The 18,239-nt window shown below is 45.2% G+C and overlaps 1 protein-coding gene across 1 annotated transcript in view; it reads left to right on the forward strand.

Annotated features, from left to right (window-relative positions):
- The window catches only part of PLXNA4 (plexin A4), a 423,963-nt gene extending 416,760 nt beyond the window's left edge, over positions 1-7,203 (forward strand). Inside the window, 1 exon segment of the mRNA XM_040546170.1 lies at positions 188-7,203. Coding sequence (XP_040402104.1) covers positions 188-283 — 96 coding nt within the window. The 3' untranslated portion in view covers positions 284-7,203.
- The last annotated feature ends 11,036 nt before the right edge of the window (positions 7,204-18,239 follow it).

Genomic DNA, 18,239 nt, shown 5'->3' on the forward strand with positions numbered 1-18,239 from the left:
CACATCAAGCCCAAACCGCCTGTGTAATTCCCTGCTGGCTGACTGACCTGTGATCTAAGCTAAGTCTGGTGCCCACCTGTAGGGAAAACTGACCCTCATCTGCTGCTGTAAGATTCCAGACTCGGTCTTTTTGGAAAATAAATTTAAAAGAGCCCTGTCACTTCTTTCTTTCTTTCTCTTTTTCCAGATTCTCGGAGCCCTTGATCAAGATGACCAGGCTGGGAAACAGAAACTTGCCTACAAACTTGAACAAGTCATAACCCTCATGAGCATAGACAGCTGAGAACTGTCCTGCCAGGGACACCCTGGGAGGGATAAACCAAGTCGTGCCTCACTCAAGATCATCATCTTTACCAAGTGCAAGTTTTGATTGGCTGTAAGCAGAGACACCTGAACAGCGCTCCTCTCTCTCTTTCTCTCTTTCTCTCTTTCTCTCTCTCGTTTCTTTCTCTTTCGAAATCTGTGGACAAAGCGACAAATCCCCAGGGGTTAAAAGAAAAAGACTGCAGAGGAATCTTGGCTCTGGGGACATCGAGACATTCAGGTGGAGCTCTTGTTTTCACAGCTTCCCCTCTGCCTTTGCCCTAGAGAAAAAAAAATATTCCACAAAACAAAACAAAACAAAGCAAAACAACAAAACCCTCCCCCAACATCGCATCATCACTCTACAGATGGGAAACTGGGAGGTCACCTCTGTCATGCTGCTTTAACTGCCCTCCTAGGGATATAACCTCTGGAGTGGACATGGAAAAGAACTCAGTATTATGAAAAGTCTCCCCAAGGGGAAGGCAGCCTGCCTGCCGGGATCCTGTAGGGTAGGAGAAAATCAAGACCCTCTCCTTCAGAGCCATTGCAACTCTATCTCTTGATAGGAACCCCACTGGGAGAGGAACCCCAAAGCTCCCCGCAAAATGCCACAGCTCCGTCCACAGTGGGACCGTTGTGGCTCTCACCTGCCTGGGCAAAGTGGTGTTGCTGCTCTCTCGGGGCAGGAGAAGGGTCAAGAAGGGAGGAGGAGACCGACGCTCCCCCGCCCATGTGTTTCATATGGTTATTCTTATTTTTCAAAGAGACCTGTGTTCCCCTCTGTCTTTCCCATTGTGTCCTGTTGGTCGTAGCACTGCGGCAAAAAAGTGCTCTCTCTGCTCAGTGGCATCCCATTGGTGGTGTTTCTGTTCCTTCTGGCAATGGACAGCACAGCATCTCCCTTGTCCCCACCTCAGCTTGGAAAGCAAGAGCCACAAGTCTCAGTTTGTTCCAGACAAGGAGCTTGGCCTCAAAAACCAGCCAGAGGGTGGTTTTTTTAATTATTTTTTTTTTTTTAAGATGTTTGTTCTTTCCATTTTGTTTCCTCAACTGAAACAAAGCTGTTGTTTTCTTGTGGTGGAATATCAGAAGGATACTGAAGGGCTTGCCGTGAAGCAAGGTGGTGCATACGACTGATGGCAGAAGCTTCCTTCAACACCACTCCGAAGAGGAAATGTCATCACACATCTTGGAAGGAAATCTTGGAGGAAACCCAAATGAAACACTGCAAAATATTCTTCTATCTAGATACTCCCAGTCAAACTGCATGTATTCTGGAGAACTCTGACCGATTGTAAGCTCATTTGCCTTTTGGTGCCAACTCCTGGCCTTTGCTCTTTTCCTTTCCTGGAGCCAGCAAAGCCTTGCTGAAGGCACAGTTGCCGACTGGGAAGGATTTGCTCTCTCTTTGCACTTCCAGAGATCACTGTCACCATGGGACAAGGGTGGGTGATCACCCTGTTCTCTCCTCTGCTCAGCTCCTCCAGAAGAACTACACCTCAACCTGTTTCAATGCCCACCAAGTAGGAATGAGCTCCCGCATCTCTTTGGCATTTGGCTGGTTATTTTTTGTACAACTGCCAGCCTGTTTAACACTGTGGTTCAGCACAGTGGGAGAATCAGCCCTGCAGAGCCTCAGGGGAACTGGAGAACCTTGTGTCTGGTATGCCACAGAGGTCTGCGTTCATCTCTCCAGGAATAAATGGTGCCCACTAGCAAGTGGAGGAGTGGCCTCATGCCACAGAGGATTAACCCTCATCCATCCTACACCATCCTCCGAGCCACAGCCTGGATTTTCTTTGCACCTGGAGGGCGGAAGGGGTAAAGACAGGGTGTGTAAATTGATTACGGAACGAGTGTGTTTGGTTTTATTCATGCCTCTTGCTAGCAAACCCGAACCTCTTCAGAGCAATGGCACGTGAGGGTGTGTAAAGGGGACTGTGGTGCAAACAGCAGTCAGTTAGCAAGCAGGTTGCGTTCAGCTGAACAGATACACACATAAGCAAGTCTTTCTAAAACCATGTAAAGAACAGCAGTCCAAAATTTGGTGCGTGTGCGGGGAGAACATCACAAGATTCACGTTGAAACAGCAAAACTTAGGGACACGTCTTGGTTTTAAAACCCCAGACATTTCTCTCTTGATTCTAATTATTATTATTTTGTGCGTGTGCGTGTGTGTATATGTGTGCGCGTGCGTGTTATTTCCTTTTTGATTTTGCTTGCTTTCTGTTTGATTGCTGAGCTGACGGACTCATCATGCACCTTATGGACATCTCAGCATTTTTAAGAGGCCTGCGCAATGGGGATGATTTGGTTTGGTTGGCTCTGCCGTGGTTTTGTTGACCCATTTTTTAATGTTGGCGCATGTTCCAGATCCATTGATTATGGCTGTGAAAGTGGGGTGGAAGTCCCACCAGAGCCAGCGGTAAGGAAATTACAACAACAACACAAACACAATATTTTTTATAAGTACATAAAAAGAAAAAAAAATTAAAAAAGGAAGAAACCAAAGGTTTTGACAAACAAAGTGCCACAAGAGATAAATATGGACCCTATTGTCATGCCTTGTACTCACAGCTGGATGGTAGGAGTCTGAGGACAAATAGCTGGCTTGGAGGGAAGTGGTTATGAGTGATGGGCTATACTGCCTGGACATGCGCACATGAAAAGAAGAAGAAGCCGTTAAAAAAAAAAAAAAAAAGTGTCAAAGTGAACTGGTGTAATCCTGCACTGTTACTGAAGTCAAAGGAACACCACAGGGGAAATCTGGGACTCACCCTGTTTCTTTTTGATGTTTTCAGGGCTGTGTTTTTGTTTTATTATTATTGTTGTTTTCCATTGTCACTGTTTTATTTCTTCTTGCTGGTACGGAGTTTTTCAGCTGTAAAATATATATATATATATATTTCAAGGAAAACTTGAACACCTCAGAGACACTGAGAATGAAACACTTCGGGGAAATGGGAAGTGCCATGAGATTGGTATCTTAACCCTTCCCAAGTCCCCATTTCTCTCCCCCATCCCCAGGATTTGAAAGAAAATGTATATTTTGATTCTCTTTCATCTCCTCTTCCTTTTTCTTTTCCTTCTTCAATTTTTTTTTGATTTGGTGCTTGAGCTGGTTTTGGTTTTCACTTGGAAAAATGTGCCAGAATTGTGATGTCAGTGTGTGGGCTTCCTCCCCTGTCCCATTTGGTGTCCTTCCCCTTTCCATCCACTGTCCCAGCATCCCCCCCAGTCTATGAGAGGTCTTGGCATCTTTCTTCTCAGCCTCACCTGTTGAGCTAACTATTTTTTTAACTGCATGTATAATTAAATTACAATTAAAAACAATGACACAAACAGAAGAATGAGCCCTACCACGATGTGAATGAGTTTTTTTCCTCTTCTTTTGCCTTGTTTCCCCCAACTCCTCACTGTTCCACAGTTGACCAAAAGTGCTCAGTGTGAGTGGCATTTCACACTGTTTTTCCAGTTACACTGAGAGAAGAGGAGCCAAAGTCCCTCGAAGTCTAACAGACAGGTTCCTACTATTCAGAACATACCAGATGATAGGCTGATCTTTGTGAGTTTTTTGTATTTTTTTTTCTCAAACATTACAATCAACACAATGAATGCTGACGCTTGCAGCACCATCAGAAATAAGGAAATGGAACGTGTGAAGACTACTTGTCATTCTGCTGAAAGAGCTGAGATTATTTTTTCATTGCAGAGTTTTCTCTGGGAATTGGAGGCTGGATTTGAGGAACAAAGGTGAACAGTAATGCTGCAACATGCTCTTTATGAGTGTATTCACCTATCAATGACACAGTGAGCTGAGGCATAACCCATCATGCCATCGTGTCACATGTTTTTTTCAGACTGAGCCTCCTGGTAAATGGAATTTTGGGAAAAGTTGTGTATTATCTGGAAGAAGCTGTTAGAGATTGGTAGCACTTGAACAGACAGCATTTGAGAACTAGGGAAGAGGAGAAATGCAGACTCACAAAGGCATCTTCCTCTCCTAACACACACCAGTCCTTCTTTTCCTACTCTTCACTCTGCCCTGAATATATTTGATGGTTTGGTCATCACGGCATACAACAGCCTTGTTCCATTGGGTCAGAGGGCTTCAGCCAATTTTCTCCGGTGGTAGCTTGGTAGCTTCACCACTGCAGTTGTCTTGTCATGCCACTTCAGCACTGGAGAACATAATTATTATAACGTAAAGAGGATTTACAAACAGAACTGGAGACAGTATTTGTTTTAATTGAGATATGATTACCGAAGTTTCCAGATCTTGTGCATTATCCCACAGGGCATTGTTCGCATTAGAGGGAAAAAGGTAAGCAGATCACATTATTATTATTATTACTTTTAATAACTCTATTGAAAGCTGATAAAAAGAAAGCTAGGAGTTTGGGTGCTACTCTCACTTTTGAGTCACCAAACACAAAGATCATACATCTGCTAAATTCTGGGATATCTATGATGTAACAACCCAAGAAAAAAAAAATCAGATAGTATCAAGAGCAAAATTGTTTAAAAGTAAGCCAAAATGCAAAATTCAGATCTGTATTTCCACAAGATGTGAAGAGCTTTGAAAGGAGATACCATTTACCATTGTGTGGAAGACTCTTCCAAAGGAAGTCTAGAAACCTGAAAGGACTGAGTTCCAGGGCTCCTCTTAGTGGGGCATCCAGCTGGCTCCACAAAGGACCCTCAAGTCCAAGGACCATCTCATACCAAAAAGACAACCCTGGGCTACTAGAGATGACCAGAACTCCTCCCTCACATCACCACGGCATCGATAAAACAAGTCATGCTTCATTCTCCCCATCTGTTTGTAGAAGCTCATGAAGCAGATGCATCTGATAGCCTGGAGAAATGGTTTGCTGCTGTAAAAGGAATGACAGAGAGGTGGAAAACTGGTCCTGCTTCCCAAATTCCTGGGGTAGGATCTAGCGTGCAAGAGTGCTCCTCCATAGCAATCTGTTGTTTTCCAGGTGAGCAGTGGCCATTGCTGATAGGGGAAGATGCCATGACCAGATAAGCACTTAACTATAACCCCATCAGTCCCCAAAAGGTGGTTTTAGTCCTTTCTTCTCCTTGGTTCAGCACGCAGCTGAAGGACCTGGTCAGAGGTCTTTCATGCTCATAAAAATGTGCATGTTGTCCGCACCAGGTGTGTTTTCTTTTTCAGTGGCTCACCAAGAATTGCAGCCAGGAGCCCCATTTTATATATCTCCCACCCTTGAATGAGCAAATCAGTACAAAAATCCAGCTCTTGAATCAGTGACGCTGTCTAAACTCTGCTAAGCCCCTGGTTACCTCCTCTCCTGGGATGAATAGGGAGCCCAGGAATGGAATTCTTTCTGCAAGCCGGGGAGCTTTGATTATTTACACAGTAAATCGTGTTTCTGTGTTGGCAGAGGCCTCACTATGACAGCTGCTGGATAAAGATGTATTGGCATAACCTCAGCGATGCCAGGACAATTTGCTGTGTGTACATGATGAGTAGTAAAAGAACGGTCCTCCAGGGCAGATGGAGGTCTTGGACTGTCCTAGCTCTTGCCATTTGGTATGCTGTGGAGCAGGCAACTGATAAATCCAGTCAACCTCCACGTCACGGTGTGAACCTCAGCCTCCTGGTCGTTCACCACCCAAATTTTCTTGCTTTGTCCCCATTTCAGGGTACAGTTGGGTCCAGAGAGAGCTGCAGTTTCTCCCTCACCTCTGCCACTGTGCAGAGTCCCTTCCCCTCTGTGTTGTCCTGTGGGGGATAATTGATGTGCTGGTCAAGAAAAGAAAAATAAAAGAAAACAGATTTACACTTCGAAAGAATAAAGCCACCAAAAAAAAAAAAAATAGCGAGGATGTAAAGCTGCTTAGTCTAATCAACCTGTCACGTGTGTGATTTCTGTTGTCATCGTCATTGTTTGTCCATTGGCTACTCTTTTTTTGTTTGTTTGTTTGTTAACCTTCTGTTCTAAAAATGGAGAGTTTACCTCAAACATTTCTTTCTGCTTGGAAACAGATCACCTCAAAGACACTAAGAACAGTGTGCAGGGAAGCTCAGTGAAGTGAACCTGATTATGGAAAACGGGGAAAGAGGACGTTTAGGCTCTTCCAGCATCCCCTTCTCTTGCTGCTGTGGGCTGAATCTGAGGGCAGTATTTCTGAGCAGGAGAGGCTGCTGTTCACTTCCAGATCGACTGGAACGTAAGAACCAGTCGGGGAAATTAAGGCACATCTGAGCTTGAAGTCCTTTCTGAAGTATCTGAAAGAAACTTGGTGTTACTTAAAAATTTCTTCCCTGCTCTTTCCCCATTCCCTGGAGGAAATCCACTTTCCAGCCCAGAGTGGGGTAAGGAAGCAGAGAGATTAGGTGCTAGCTAAATATTCCCAGCGTTTTCCTCAAGAAATCAAGAGACAACTGGATTATTTAATGCCACAAGACAGGCCCTTCCTAGTGTCTGACCCTGTGTCTTGGACATACACATGAGCCCAGAAGTCTTATTCTCTGTTTTGCTAAAACTTCCACCTTAAGTACAAAATCATTGTAAAGACATATCCTTTCACTACAGTGTTACTAACAGCCTCAAAGAGATGTCAAGACAGCATTAGAAAGGAGGTTGGGATCCTTTTTTTTTTTAGGTTGTTGTTGTTGTTGGTTTGATTTTTCTTTTGAATTGATCCTAGTTAAAGAAATAAATAAAATCTATACTATTTAAATTGGAATCCCGTTGTTACTTGGTAAAGGCAAAGCTTCTGTACCTTTGTTATAATTAATTGTATACCTGTGTATGTAAATATAAGGCATTCCTATTTTGCAGTCCAGAACAAGAAAAAAAGGAAAAAAAAAATATTTGTAATATAGAATAAAGTTTATTAAAAAAAAATAAAGAAATAAAAATGCCCTGGGCTCTGATTGCTGCTTCCTGTGGCTGAATGGAGCCAGAGAAAAGGAATTCAATCAAAGGGGAATTACTGGAGAGCAGGCAAGTGCCTAAAGCAAGTCCACATCCATGCCATAGGAGCCCAAGATCAGGCTCTTCCACCATCCATGATGCATTTCTGGAGCTTCCTTAGCACTCCAAGGAGTCAGCTCCTATTGCCATTTTGGCCTTGGCTGAAGTGTGCCACCACTCCTCCTTCTTTCCCTTTTTCTTTCTTTCCCTCCCTCTCTTCCTTCCTTCTTTTGAACCTCCCTTATTTCCTCACTCCCTCTCTCCCTCCATCTCTCCTTTCCTTGCTCACACAATAACTCATTATTGGATTTTTTTGATTTGTTTGTTTGTTTTCAAACAAAAGCTTGAAACTTTTTTTTCAAAGCTTATTTCTTTCCATCTGCATTTGGGGTGCCTTCAGGAATTCATTTTGAAGACAGATGACAAGCTGCTAAAGTCAGGGATGCCAGTAAAGGAACCAAATCCTGTGGCCTTGAAAAGAAAGTCCTTGATGAGAACCTACCTCTGATGCCATTGCCACTACAGCAGAGTAGCAGGCATCACACTAGGTTTGAAACCTGGAAGAGATGTAGGCAGTCTTAGGTGGGCTTGCAAACACCCAGCCTACTTGCTTCTTTTCTCCAGGATGTCATGCCAGGTCTGAGGCTACTGCTGGGGTAAGCTCTGCTTCCAGCACTGATGGTTGGCCATGGAAATAGAAAGAAATTGTATTTCCCTATGTGTTCTCTGTGTGCTCTGGCTGGAGGCAGAAGACACATCCCTCTCCAAGGACCACATGCCTTCATGGGCAGACCTGTAGACCTCTCACCACCAGGCATGGTCTCAGAGGATTTGTTCAGAGCTGAAGAGGCTTCCCAGGCAGTGAGAAATGCAGCCTCCCTCCTTCCCCTGCCTCCTACCCATGCTGTCCTCCCAGGAGGCAGGGAACAACAAGGAGCAGCTGATGTACAGTCTGATTTCTAGGTAGCTCAGCTTAAACCAAGAAGTGAAAATCCATTTTCCCTTTCCCACAGCTACTCCCCAACCACTGTGGTCCCCTTATCTCATGGTTATTATCTTATGATGCCATCTTTTGAATGGCTTTGCAAAGGGTAATCTGTAATGAAGGAAGTTACAGTCCACAGGACTAAGGATGGGCTTGGCCAAGCATGGGCTGGGTTTGTGCTGCCTTGACACAGGTCTACAGAGTTTAACATATCAGCATCATCTTGTACCCCAAGGGACAGGAAACGACCTGAGACACCTCCACTGAAGGCAAAAAGGAGATAAAAGATTCATTTTCACTGACCCTGCTCTTGAAGGCAAAGAGATGTACACAAAGCCCTTTGGAGGTGCAAGGGGGATGTGATGGTGGGGACTCCCAGAACTGCCATCTTTCATAATTTAACACATCTATGACAATGACACGTGGTGAAGGAGGCCAGAAGTGTCCACATGCTGCCTCTTTGTGTCCCAAATTCCCCAGGACCCACAGCCAGTGCTGCGCTTAGCCAGCAGACAAAGCAGGGACACAGCTCTTATCCTCACTGCCATCCCAAGAGCTGTGTGTGTGGCATCAGCATCCTCACCAGCATCTTCTGCCTCAGCCTGCCCTTCTCCAGGGCATTTCCCACTGCTCCCCTTCTCCTGGTCCCGTACCACTGCCCAGTGTTTCACTCAGCAGAGAGGAAAACAGGGTTATGGTTGCGTACCTGGAGCTGGCGTGACTCCTGCCATGCTCCAAACTGCTAAGCCTGTGTCACCCACTGAGGAATGAGACAGCTGGCAGGTTTTATGGGATTTTCATGCCACAGTGCCATTATAATACTTGGGGAAAGGAAGCACTTTTTTGCTGAACTTGGGTCTACATGTCTCAGCTCAATGGAGAGCATAGAAAGGAAGCAAGAAAGTGGGCTTCTTATAAAGGCAGATGAAACTCTGACAGCTTTTGCAATAGACTTCAGTGTGATACCACTTAGCAAGTGTCTGGGTACCTGTAGATAAGCAATACATAGCAACACATAGGATAATGAATTAACCACTTCTGGCCATGGAAATAAGGCATCTCTGCCAGCTGCTCCTTGGGACGCAGCAGAGGAAGAGTCAGGAAAGCAGTGTGAACTGCAGGAACTGATGCTCAAAACTGTCACATGCAAAGAAGTCTTTCAGATTTCAGCTCTTCTGAATTGCTAGCACACATTTGGGAAAAAAAAAAAAAAAAGTTCTTTGACATTTCAAAAGAAAAGAGTTATAACGGATTTTTTTTTCAGGGTCTTTTTTAAACATAAACTAAACTATGTCACAAAAGCTTCCTCCAGGCAAAAGGGCTGCACTGAACATTTGCACAAGAGTAGTGTTAGACTGAGTGCCTGCCAGGCGTTGTACAAACACAGCGAATCCCTGTAGAAATAACAGCTTCCATGCCAGCGAGACAAGACAGGAAAAGGAAGAGGTGGGGAGGAAACTGAGGCATGAGGAGCTGAAATGAGTTGCCCACAGTCACGCTAGCAGCTCAGGGGCAGAGCTAGGGGCTCCGCAGTCTGTTTTTTTTGAGCAGTAGTCGGTCCAGTCACCTATTTTTGCAGTTGGACATCTCAGTGTATTGCATGCTTGCAAGAATCCAACCCAGATCTCAGGGCATGTGTGGTACATACTGGGGCACAGCTTCTTCTTGTCTTCTTTGCTAAGACCAGGATACTGCAAACCATCAAATATTCCCACAAAAACACCCTTCCAAGCACCAAAAGGGGCTGCAATTACTTAGCACAGGCAAATAAACAGATTCCAGGCTTGGGGTAACTCCATGTTGTCAGCTGCAAGCTCAAAATGTTTGCTTTCAAAGGGATTAGATGTGAGCTTGCTTCTACTGGGTGGAGAATTCACCTATTGATTCAACAAGAGCTGCGAGAGTAGGAGAAGGAAAACATCTGACATGGATGTCCCTGAAAACATCTGAAATGTCCCTGGTCAGCTCCCACAAGGACTGAGCTAGACATTAAAGGCCAACCGGGTATCTGCAAAGCAAGCAGGAGCAGTCGTACCATATTTCTCTTCACTAAGATCATTAATGTTTCTCTGTCCATGCTGGATTCTCCCACCCACAAGCTACAAAAAATATTTCACATTGTCCACAAAAGGCGATGTCCATTTCCTGAATCTTAACCCATCCTTCCTTCAAGCTCCTCCACTGAGCAAACGGTGACCACTTCCCTCAGCTCTGTGATGTCCCCAGTGTAAATGACATCCCCCAGGTGCCCCCAAAAACCTGGCAGGGGAAAGGGCAGGGGAAAGCTGGGAGCTAGCCTGCAGCTCAGATTCCCAAAGCAATCCCAGATGTCAGCTGAGAAGGACCCCTTCCAGCAGCCTGGAGAGAATTCAATTTGCCTTTATTATTTCCCGACTCCCTCACCCGCTTTCTGACACTTCGCAGGTTCAGCTGCCTGCATCGTATTAAGCTCTTCCCCCCACCAGTCCCCTCGCTGGAGGGTTTTTTGGTCCAGCAGCGTACAACTCCAGCTTCAGCTCACTCGTGCCCACTGCATATCACTCGTACGAGGGAACTGAAAAACTCTGCAGGACTGTTCCTCGCTCGTGTTCAGCCTCAGGTTCATTATTTTTCATAAGGCTCTGAGAGGGAAGGGGACCATAAATCTGAGTCGCTTGTCCTGGAGAGACCTGCTATCTTCAGGATCAAGCTGTGCCAGCACACAGCATGGCAAAAAAAAGTGATTCTGGGATCAATGAGGTTCTACTCAGAGCCATCCTCAAGCAGGCTGTATCCGCTGTCTGCAAAATCACCTCTCTTCATACCTGGGAGTCATCTGAGTGACTGTAGGTGTCTTCCCATAAAGTCACCAGCAAAAAAAAAACCCTGCATGTCCTTCAGGATGCAATTTGCCTCATTGCAACTGGTTGGCCAAAACAGATTGGCGAATGACAAAGGAAAATGCTTGTTTCCTGTTGCTGTCCCTAGGGAGGATGGAGAGGAACGAGCCCAGCTGTGGATGGCCACATTGTGCCTTTCTGAAGCCAGGTGGGATGAATCCCACCAGGGGGTCTGCTTTGACCTCTCTTGCTGTAATTGTTTTAGGAAAGGGAATGTAAAATGCTGCTCTTGTAAATGCAGCAGAGCCCTGATCTCATCTGCGCTGTGCTTTGTGTTCCCACAGCCCAGCCAGCATTTGGGAGGAAAGCAGGAATTGGTTTGGTCTTTTGCCTTCAGCTAAGACGTTCAAAGAAAAAAAAAATGAAACAAGAATAACTGTTTTATTTTTATTATTACTATTTGATGCTTTGAGTTTCCTGCCTTCTCATAAATTCTAATGGGAAGTGTACTCGCTGACCTTACAACTCCCAAATCCAAACATTATGCCAAGATATCTCCACAGGCCAGCTTTCTTTCAGTGCGCCATATGGGATGCAGCCCTTGTTCCTACAACACAGGCAAGCAGATCACCAGTTAGTCACAATTCATGACACACAAACATTTTATGGGCAGGAACATGACAAGCAGATAACACCACCAGGCATTATGTTTTTCCTGGCTACATCTGTGCTAGTAAATAAAAGAAGGCCAAGGTAGAGTATCAAGCACTGTGTTGAAATTGTCTGTAATGCTGAGCTGTCAGCATGCTCCCCAGCACAATTTTGGGCAGTGCCAACTAGCACCATCCCAGGCGATGCCCAGACACATTTTGGGAACAGCATGCATCAGGGATACACCAGAGCACGCACTTCTGCCCTGCATGCTTTTAGACACGGTTGCTTCACTTGGACAAATACACAGAGGAAGATCACAGAAAGACATGTTGGAAAAGGGGTCTTCTGAGTCAGGAGATGTTTGTAATCAAATCTTGGAAAAGGAGCTGCTGAAAAGGTTCGGACTGTTATGACTGTGACGCATACCTGCTCTGGGCTTGTGTGTTGGCATAGGAGAATGAGCCCTAAGAAATGTTTGTTCTTGGCTGTGAAGCTGGATTTGAATTTAGAAATGTGGCCTTTTGAGGGCTGGAGTGATGGCAGAGAGGAATTCATCAGCCAGAGAAAGTGATGTCCTCCCACGGCATCCCACCTTTGTCTGGCTGGTGCCTAGTTGATCCTACAGGAGCTGCCCTGTCCAGTGTGGTTAACCCTTTGCTGGAGGACCACCAGAGTGCCAGAGTACAGACCCTAGAGGCACAGTCAGGTCCTTTCCTTCTAAGTCTTGGTATGGGGCAGGTCTGCAGGCATGGATATGAGTTTGATCTCATTTCTTGAGTTAGATCTCATGTCCTTGACTTAAACCTCACCCACCAGCTGCTGTATAGGGTAGACCTGCAGACAGCACACAGCGTTTGATATTTCTAAGAAGAGTCAAATGGAAAACTACTAGCATTCAGGACACCAGGATTGCCTTGGTGGCCGTGCCATGGCTCTTCTCCTGTGCTTTCTTTTTGAAGGATAAGTATAAAAAAAATAAGCCTGCAAACAGTGATCCAATTATGTTAACGGTACCTAAGTCTGCTCTTTGCTTTCACAGTACCCATGCCAAATCAAAATGCGTTCGCCAGGGAAACTATCTCATAAAACTGTCCTGCTTTGGATTAGCAAAGGCAATCTGATTAAATCCCCAGCAGGGGCAAGACACAACACCAAACTTGATCTCAACTACCACATCAGAGACCTCCAGTGAATCAGATCCAGAAAAGGCAGCTGTGAGTTATGGGGCTGGAATTCCATCAAGGGCTTCTGGGGAGGTCATAAACCACCGAACGACTCTGGCAACCTCCCCCCTCTTCCCGTCCACCATCCACATATAGAATTATAGCCCCATAATTCAACTGGGGTCTGTTTGTCTGCAAGGGGACAAATGCAAGGAGCCATCTGCAAGGGTGTTAGGCTGTAAATCCATCCTTTTTTTCTGCCATTCTCCCATCCCCTACTGCACAGGATGATGCTTCCAGACTGTATCTAGGTCACTTCGCTTCAGTTGCCTTTTGTCTTTTCTCACCCAGCCTATCTTCTTCCTTTCATCTCCTCCCTCCTTCCTGTCCTGCTCAATAGAGGCATAAAAGCAGTCGCTGTCCCATGGACCAATCCACCAGGCAACCGCTCATATCCAGTCCCCTTCCCTTCATTTTGAAGAGTGAGAGCAACACAGACTGCTTGTCAGTTCTGTTTATCCACAAAACATTGTCTAGCACAAGCCATATTGCAAACTTCTAACCCACATTATTATTATTATTATTATTATTATTATTATTATTATTATTATTATTATTATTATTTTGAATGAAAGGGCTATCCCGGTTCAAGTTTGACCAAACTAGGTAGTTTCCCTTAATTACATTCTTTGATGATTTAGGTGATAAGGGGGCACCACACCCCTTTATTTTTTTTTGCCATCATTTACATGCAGACATTCAGCCTAAAAAGCAGAAAGCGAGTTGAGAACATTTCAGCATTTCAAGTTAAAAAAGTCTAAGAGATTGCAACCTGGGTCTGCTCGTGGACCATTTTGCGTAGCCTGAACTTCAGAGGTGGTCCATGCTTCACAAAGCTTGCCGTCAGCGGTTGATAAACAGCCAGCCTGAGAACCCCTGGACAGCTAAAGATGGCAGGCATCAAAAAATAACCTCAGCACAAGTTCAGAAAGAGGAAACTTACTCCGTGTCAAAGTCTGGATCTTCCAAAAATAAAGTGATTCACTCAAGCGAGACACAGAGGTGGGACTACAACCTGCTGGTCCACAGGTTGGGTGATGAGCTAGGTCATACCACCTCTTTTAATGGACCAGCTGGACAATGCGCATAGATAAAAATAAACAGTATTTGAGCAATTTACATTATAAAAGTATCCCCTCTTCTCTTTCCTCCAGAACTTTCAAAACTTACTGCATTTAGGAATTTGATGTGATAGTTATCCTAACCAAGAAAAACACCCTGAAAGTGTTGGGCATCCACATATGAGAAATGACAGGGCACTGTTTCCCACGGGCTCAGAGTTTTCTGTGCCTTATCTGTCATTTTCATTACCCTTCATATATATCATGATATAAAGGATCACAAACTCCATTTAAGTCAGGAGGGAGTTGCACTATTGTCAAACCATAGAGAAATCAGTAACATTCATGTCATGTTCATTTAGGCCAAGATGGCTCTCATGTTTACGTGAGTTTAAAGCTTAAAGACCAAAGGGTTCATGCTCCTCTGACTAAGGCAGTGGCTCCAGAACCTTTAGAAAGCCTTTTCCTGACAAGTGATTCCAATTTTGAGGGTATCTTATGCTAGTCACTTTGACAACACAGACTTAGCACACCGTGAGGGTTGTTTCACCAGGTCAAAAATACTCCAGTGCATAAATGCACGAGGTCATATGTGGGCTTTAAGTCAGGGATGTAGTTCTGAACTTCAGAGAGTTTTCATGGCAACATAGGTTACTCGTCGGAGGATGTGGGAATGACACGTCTCCTGGGCTTCATGAGAGGGGAGATTTTCAGCAATAAGTGAAAAGAGAGCTTCTGACTGCTTGTTTTTAAATATCGTCCTACAGGTTTTTCTCCTGATTTGGCCAACTAGGAAGGCAAGGTTTGTCATCTGAACTTCTGCTTTCTTAACCAAATGGAATCCTTGAGGGTTTTGTTGATGTTATTGTTGGCTTGTGTTCGGTTTGGTTTGGAATTTGTTTTCTATCCAGTTCTGAAAACTGTATTGTGCGACTAACTCAAAAATCTTCATGGTCTTCACTCGAGGCTTCTTCATTTTTTCCTCCAAGCATTTAAGTACTGGTCTACTGTGCAGTGCTGTAAGCATGTTCCAAAATCAGATGCTAAAATCTAGGGAGGAAAAAGAGAGACACACACAGAAAAACAGATTAGGCCAGCAAATGATATAGTAAAACATGCAATGCTATGAGGCAAAACATCTGGAAAAAATAGATTAAAAATAATCATTTTAAAAAGCCAACCCATAATAAAACAGCAAGTGTCTTGGTGAATCCCAGCAGAAAAGTACTTTGCAAACTGTATTGTTCCCTGTGATCAGCATTATGGTGTTTCACATATATGTATAAATGTTTTAATTACTATGATTGTCCCATGTAATGTTTGATAATTCTACTCCTTTGGGAAGTTGACTGCAAGAGAAAAGCACAAAATATTGTTCCAGATTTCTAGCCTGGGGAATTGCCTCAGAGGCTTGTCTTGGTCTATTTTTTTGCCTTGTTATTTCTTGCCCCCTTTGGAAATCTTTCATTTTTTCTTCCTTAGGACAGAATTTCAATTAGCAGAAGGATAACGCTATCAGGAGGCATTGAATATCCTTAGAGATAAATCTAGCTGGGAGTTGCCAATGGAATATCTGAAATAGCTTGACAGTAGAGGTCCTGTAAATCTTAGATTACTCTTAAAATAACAATAATAATGTTTGCCTTTCAGAGAGGGAAGGAAAGGGACATAAAGGAGGTTGCTTATTGAATTGCTATGTTCAGCTGCAAAAGAGGATGATAAAAGAAAAGAGACTGTATTAAGGACACCAAAACTGCTGGATCTGACTGAGAAAATGTGTAGATAAGCTTGAGGTATAGTTTTCATCAGATAACTTAAAGAATTTCTTGTTGATCCTTCATTCCTAAGAGGGCTGAAAGAGTTGAAGGAGGCCACTCAAAGTTACAGGAACCCATGTGGAATAGAGGACACTGAGCTGTGCTCTGGAGCAGCTATGCTCTGAGCACAGAGAATTGTTCTTTTCGTCTTTTCTGGTTCTTAAAAATCGGGAGTTTTAGGGTGAGGCAGCATCCTGCCCTCTTCCTGCATGTGTCCCTGCTGATGATTTGCTTGTGAAGGGTGTTAGAAGTAACAACACACCTGGGCTGACTGAACATATCAAGTTAGATATGGAAGGACAGTTTTAAATATGTGCATGGGATTTGAAATTCCTCCAGATGCCTCTGAACCTTTTGATATATTGGACATTTTTTTATTTTAGTTTTACTTTAAAGAAAATCCCTTCCACTGAAAAGCTGGGCTTTGTGTTGTGGGTTAATCGGAAGCGTGCTGCATCTCTGATATTACTGTTGATATTATCAGTATAGGAGGCTGGGGAAAAGACCACCATTTCCCTGAAATCCCTGAAAGTGTATGGAGTTCAGGATGTGTATTGGGTTTATAAGGTTTTGGTAGCAGGGGGGCTGCAGGGGTGGCCTCTGTGAGAAGAAGCCAGCAGCTGCCCCATGGCAGATCAGAGCCAGCTCCAGATGGCTCCAAAGGGACCTGGCACTAGCTAGGGCCGAGCCAGTGAGCAATGTTGGTCAGGCCTCTGTGAGAGCAAATTTAAGACAGGGAAAAAAGACTGCTGCACAACAGTAGCTGGGAGAGCGAGGAGCAAGACCCAGCCCTGCAGCCCCAAGGTGAGTGCAGCAGGAGGGCAGGAGGTGCTCCAGGCACGCAGCAGCAGTTCCCTGCGGCCTGTGGAGAGGCCCCTGGTGGAGCAGGCTGTCCCCCTGCAGCCCATGGGTCCCACACGGAGCAGATCTCCACGCTGCAGCCCGTGGAGGAGCCCCCGGTGGAGCAGGTGGATGTGGCCTGGAGGAGGCTGCGGCCCATGGAGAGCCCCCGCAGGAGCAGGCCCCGGGCCGGAGCTGCAGCCCGTGGAGAGGAGCCCACACAGGAGCAGGGGGGCTGGAGGGAGCTGCCGCCCGTGGGGGACCCGTGCTGGAGCAGTTTGCTCCTGGGGGATGGACCCCGTGGTACGGAGCCATGTGGAAGCAGTTCTTGAAGAGCTGCTGCCTGTCGGCAGCCCCCATGGGAGGGACCCCACGTGGAGCAGGGGCAGAGAGTGACTGTGAAGGAGTGGTGGAGATGAAGCGTCGGGGACTGACTGCAGCCCCCATTCCCCCATTCCCCTGCACCCCTTGGGGGGAGGATGTAGAAGAAAGTGGAGGGAGGAAGGTGTTTTTAGTTTGCTTTTAGTTTCTCACTGTTTAGTCTGCTAGCGATAGGCAATAAATTACATTAATCTTCCTATGCCAAGTTTGTTTTGCCCGTGGTGATAATTTTTGAGTGATCTTCCTCTCCTTATCTCAGCCCTTGAGCCCTTGTCACTGTATTTTCTCACCATTTTTTCATTGAGGAGGGGGAATGAGAGAGTGGTTGTGGTGGAGTTCAGCTGCCTAGCAGGGTAAAATCACCACACGTTGTATTAGTGGTCTTGAGCATGGATATTTCCTAGGGAAGGGTGTCAGGAATATTAACAAAAAAAAAAAATAAGTTTGGGGAGTTGATACAATGAGGCCATTTCTCATCAGCCCTGGATGAAGGAACATTGCATTTAGCCTCAACCTACATGAGTAGGGAGTGTCTGGCCCAAGTGCTGGTGTTACCCCTCAAAAAGAAGGACTGAAAATCTACTAATCTTCTAAGAGAAGGTCCCATCTGGGTAGACTTGTTGTTGCCTTGCAGTGCTGTATCTATTCCCAAAACCTTTATATGATGGAAAGAGTCAAATGAGCCTGCAACCATTGGCCAAGATGGCTGCTGTGATCTTCATCTCAGGCCATGGTCGTCCTGTCGTGAGTGCTTTGATACCTTCAGAGGAGAGAGCGGGAGCCGACGTCTTGAGATCAGAAGGATCTGACAGTACACAACTCTGCCTTCACTTTCAAACTGCTGACCTTCCTCATTCACCTGGCAAGTTTTACAGGCTTACATCACCAGAAATGGTGCCTAATAAACATCCTGGCATGAGACACTGCAGGCCTCTGACTGCTGTTTGAACTCAGGGCTGGAGAAGCTATTGAAAGCTTTCAGAGATAAGACACACATGGTCCAAATTCCACCGGCTCCTTTATCTGCTCACATCTGGTTATCTTCAATGCAATCTGCTGCAGCACAATTGCTGGCTAATTGAGTAGTGGCCTCAGCCGTGTTGGGGTTAGGGACATGCTGTGAAGGCCCCCGCTAATCTATTCCAGAAGTTCAAAGGAGCCACGAACACACTTTGGCGAATTTTTCAGATTAACTTGGGGCCA

The sequence above is a fragment of the Cygnus olor genome, chromosome 1, assembly GCF_009769625.2.
Source record: "Cygnus olor isolate bCygOlo1 chromosome 1, bCygOlo1.pri.v2, whole genome shotgun sequence".
Taxonomy (NCBI): domain Eukaryota; kingdom Metazoa; phylum Chordata; class Aves; order Anseriformes; family Anatidae; genus Cygnus; species Cygnus olor.